Source organism: Rhea pennata, unplaced genomic scaffold (genome assembly GCF_028389875.1).
Source record: "Rhea pennata isolate bPtePen1 unplaced genomic scaffold, bPtePen1.pri scaffold_32, whole genome shotgun sequence".
NCBI classification, from domain to species: domain Eukaryota; kingdom Metazoa; phylum Chordata; class Aves; order Rheiformes; family Rheidae; genus Rhea; species Rhea pennata.
Genome location: NW_026907679.1, coordinates 2,162,536 through 2,167,150, shown reverse-complemented (window position 1 = coordinate 2,167,150; position 4,615 = coordinate 2,162,536). Strand labels below are relative to the sequence as shown.

At 52.3% G+C, this 4,615-nt stretch overlaps 1 protein-coding gene across 1 annotated transcript; it reads right to left on the bottom strand.

Annotated features, from left to right (window-relative positions):
• Positions 1-1,225: 1,225 nt before the first annotated feature.
• Positions 1,226-2,161, bottom strand: LOC134154538 (olfactory receptor 14C36-like). Its single transcript, XM_062601212.1, has one exon. The coding sequence runs from the start codon at positions 2,159-2,161 to the stop codon at positions 1,226-1,228; it is 936 nt and encodes a 311-aa protein (XP_062457196.1).
• Positions 2,162-4,615: the final 2,454 nt, after the last annotated feature.

Below are 4,615 nucleotides of genomic sequence, written 5' to 3'. Positions count from 1 at the left end.
GGGGTCTCATGCAGAAGAAAAGCCATTCAAGGCTGGCCTTTTCCCCTCCATCAGGATATAGAGACATGCAAAAGGATGGAGCTGGTCATGGACCACCCCACAGGTGCGATGCGCTGTCAACCCTGGAAGGGCTAGTCTGGAAGAATGACCATGGGGAAGCTTCTCCACTGTGTGTATATGCAGGGAGAAGATCTGTGGGAGATCTTGCAGTGAGTCAGGGGACTGGCAGAGTACGTGATCGCAGCCCCAGAGTGTGTTCTCTGCACACTGACCAAACTCCTGCCAAGGTCAGAAGTGAATATTCCATCTTGTCAACAATGTCGAGCTGCTTCACAGCCAGTGGCTGCTCAAGCTGAGCACAGCTGAGATAAGGAAAGAGTTCTGGTTGAGTTAAGGGGTCCCTAGGGTACATGCTATTGGAACATGTCCCTAGGTGATGATATTGGACCAGCATCTCTGCATCTGAAAACCTCCCATCCAGAATCTCCAATCATGGATAGATGGAGCAATCATGGGACATTACACATTGCTCAGCATGTATTCAGAGGTTTATTAGTCCCAGTCCACTCCCTCTCCTGAGGGACATGTGGGGCATTCCTTGCTTTGGCCCTTTACATTTGCTTTATTCTGCCTGGTTTTGAGAATCTCTGCTCACTGCCTATTCCAGGCACACGCTGCCCCTGGAGATGCCCTGTGCTCTCTGGGTGACTCCATATTCCCTTCCAGAAGGATGGGCAGCATCTGTCACCAGCCCTCCAATATGTGGGACAGTCCCCAGCAGACACCTCTTGACCACTCACCCTCTCTAAGCACCCTGGGCACTCATAAGTGACAGCTAAATCCAGCCCTCATTCCCACACACATCACCCAAAAGAGATCATGACCCTAAGCCCGTGGAAAATGTAAGCACAATAACAGGGCCTTTTTGGGTGTAATTCCCTGAGTGCATTCTTGGCTCAAGCTTTGGAAAAAGAACCCATCATTCAGGCACAGTACTCAGAAGACCCTCTTTTATTACAGAGATGCTACTTGGGAGGCCAGCTCTGACACAGTGATAGGAAGATTTACAGAGGGCCTCTGGGTGAGAAAGACAAGGTTTGTGCCTCCAGAAACGTGGGAGGAATTCAGACATTTCTGAACAAACATGACTATCACAGACAGAACTCCCAAAGCACAAGAGCTGTGGAGATGAACTGGGAATCAGATGTGAGGAGAGATGGGCAGCTCATTGCTGCTGAACTAGTACCATCTGGATCAGTTTCCTCACTGCCTGCTGGAGCTCCTTGTTCCTCATGCTGTAGATGAGGGGGTTCACTGCTGGAGGTACCACTGAGTACAGAACAGCCAGCACCAGATCCAGAACTGGGGAGGAGACAGAAGGTGGCTTCAGGTAGGCAAAGATGATAGTGCTGAGAAACAGGGAGACCACGGCCAGGTGAGGGAGGCACATGGAAAAGGCTTTGCGTCGGCCCTGCTCGGAGGGGATCCTCAGCACAGCCCTGAAGATCTGCAAGTAGGACAGCACAATGAAAATGAAACACCCTAAGGCTAAACAGGTAATAATCCCAAGAAGCTCAACTTCCCTGAGGTAGGAGTCTGCGCAGGAGAGCTTGAGGATCTGGGAAATTTCACAGAAGAACTGGTCCACTCTGTTGCCTTGGCTGAGAGGGAGTGAAAATGTGTTAGCAGTGTGCAGGAGAGCATTGAGAAGCCCACTGGCCCAAGCAGCTGCTGCCATTCTGACACAAGCTCTGCTGTCCATGATTGTGCCATAGTGCAGGGGATTGCAGATGGCAACGTAGCGGTCATAGGCCATGACCGTGAGGAGAGAATACTCTGCTGAAAACAAGAAGAAAACCAGGAAGACCTGGGCAGCACATCCCGAGTAGGAAATGGCCCTGGTGTTCCACAGGGAATTGGCCATGGATTTGGGGACAGTGGTGGAGATGGAGCCAAGGTCGAGGAGGGCGAGGTTGAGGAGGAAGAAGTACATGGGGGTGTGGAGGTGGTGGTCACAGGCTACGGCTGTGATGATGAGGCCATTGACCAGGAGGGCAGCCAGGTAGATGCCCAGGAAGAAGGAGAAGTGCAAGAGCTGCAGCTCCCGGGTGTCAGCGTACAGCAGGAGGAGGAACTCACTGAGGGAGCTGCTGCTGGACATGTTGCACCTCTTGAGCTTGAGGGACTGTCCAAGGAAGAACAGATAGACACAAATTAGGACACACTTCTCGGAGCAAACCTCTTTCAACCCCCCTCCCCTGAAACACACACACATTAGCACTCCCCATCTCAGCTGCACCATCACTGAGCTCCATGGCTTAAACTCTGGTTTGTGCTGGCTGAGCTTGCTGTGAGGAGCAGCGGCCTCTGCCTGTGGGCTCCCGAGGAGTCAGCCCTGACCTACAGCACTGTGTACATGGGAACAGATGTGACTAAGATTTATATTCCCAGTTCCAGTCAGATTTAATCCACTCCATTCTAAACGATGTAGGTTCATGAAGAGTTTAAAGGCTTTTTTTGGTTTGTTTTCTTTAGCTGACTTTGACCCTGTCACACAGGAGGAGGATTCTTGGAGGTAGAAATCATCCACACTTCTGCTGCACTCAGAATGACCATTTCTGATTCCACAGAGGCAAAAGGATTCACTCTGGCTTTGGTGTAGAAGGAGGAGCGCTGGCTTGTTCCCAGGTGCCCTCTGCCCCCATCTCACTGGTGGGGAACAATTGCAAAACACATTGGGCTCCCTCCAGCTGCCCACATCCAGCCTCCCAGTAGCATTTCCATGTTCTTAGTATCTAGGTGCTTCTCCCTAAGGCACCTGGGTTATACCCAGCTGCAACGGGAGAGCTGTGCCCTTCTGGAGGGCAGCTTGCAGCCCAGCCAGACACCCCAGGGAAATGGCTGAATGTCCTAAGGGTGTTGAGGGTATTTGGAAGAGAGAGTTGCCTCATTTCTGGCCCCCTACGCTGCATTGCCCAGAGCCCCAGAGGTTAGAGGGGGACTTGGGTACCTCACTGTCAAAGACACATCTGCATGGCAGGACTCACATGGTTGGTGTCTGAACTGCATCAGAAACCCCTCTGACCAGACCGCCCAAGGGGAAGGACAAGGGCAGCATGTGCAGGAAGGAAAGAAACAGGGAGCAACATCATGATATTTGTGCCAAGGGAAGCAGGGACAGGGAGGAACAGAGAGACACTCAGTAGTGTCTCCTCCCCTGGATGTCTGGCTGCAGAGGAAATGACTCATGTCCTGGACCGAACAACCTTGAGAGAAGAGGGCTGTATTGGGTGGGAAAGGAGAGGGGGCTTTGGAGTTGACAGTTTCCTCTCACACTTTGACCAAGGCTCTGCTGCCTGAAGCCAGAGCCAGGACACTGTCCAGGGGCACCTCCAAATCTGTAGGTGCTAAGGAGCAGGTGAGAAAAACCTAGCTGAGGCTCGAAATGTGATGTTGACTCTATCTGCAGGCTGAGGGTGGATGTAGGCATTTGCTGAGTCCCTCCCAGAACTACTGCTCTCAGTGTCACTGTTCTGGAGCCTCTCCCACGTTTTAAACCTGACAGATCCAGTCCCATTACACCCCACTCAAACAGAAAATAACTGAAAGCACCAACTCATGAAAGCACCTTCTCTTTCAGCTCTCCCCTGCTTTGGCATTCCTGGTGAAAAGTCACCTCTGGATATGACCCCCAGCCCTGACTCATGCAGCAGCCTCTCCATGGGACAAAGTACCTGCCCTGCCAGGGTTCCCTACTTCCACCCAGAGCTTCCACCCTGCAGCATTGTGTGGAGCTCCCAAGGCAGGCTGAGTGCTGACCCTCACAGGCAGCAGAGTCACTGCCCCAGGCACACAGCACCCTGGGGCACAGACACTCTGCTCTGAAGGACAGTCCATGCCCTCCTGGGTGCACAACAAGGCTTCACACCCCTGCAGCCATCCCTCCAAGAAAGGAGCAGAGTGACATGTCCCTCGGACCTCCCTTCCTTCCTCTGGCAGGGAATCCTTACTCTGAAATTTCTCCTTTTCCTCCACACTCATGGGATGGGATGGACTTAGAAGACCCCTCTAGGAAACACAGGAGCATTGCCCTGTAGCCAGAGCCTTACCATGCAAAAGGCTGTGACGATTTCTCCCACAAGGAGATCTCCTCCGACCTCTCACTCTGCACTCCCTCTCATTTCTGTCTTCTCTCACCTCATCTCCTCAGCAGCAGCAGGCAGTGCCCAGAGTCCTGCTGCTCTTTGCAGAGGAGCTGCCTTGGGACACAGCCATCTCTCAGCAGTGCTGCCAGGTTGCCATGAGCAACCTCTGTCCCCAAAACTGGGCTCAGCAGAGGACCAGCTGAAGGCAGGAGTTGTTCTGTAACTTGTGCTCCCTCCTCCTGGGAGATGATCCCTCAAGTAGACTAAAATAATCACCTGTTTTCCCTTTCTGAAAAGCACAGAGAGACTGATTCCAACATTGCCACTTATTTCACCAGAGGATGCCTGTCTATGATAAGTGGAAATGTCCTCATCTGGAAGCTCCTATTCCCATCTCTTACCTAGGCAGGACAACCAGACAGGGACAAGAAGGGAGTTCATTGACACATGGTTCTGGTACTGGCTCAGAT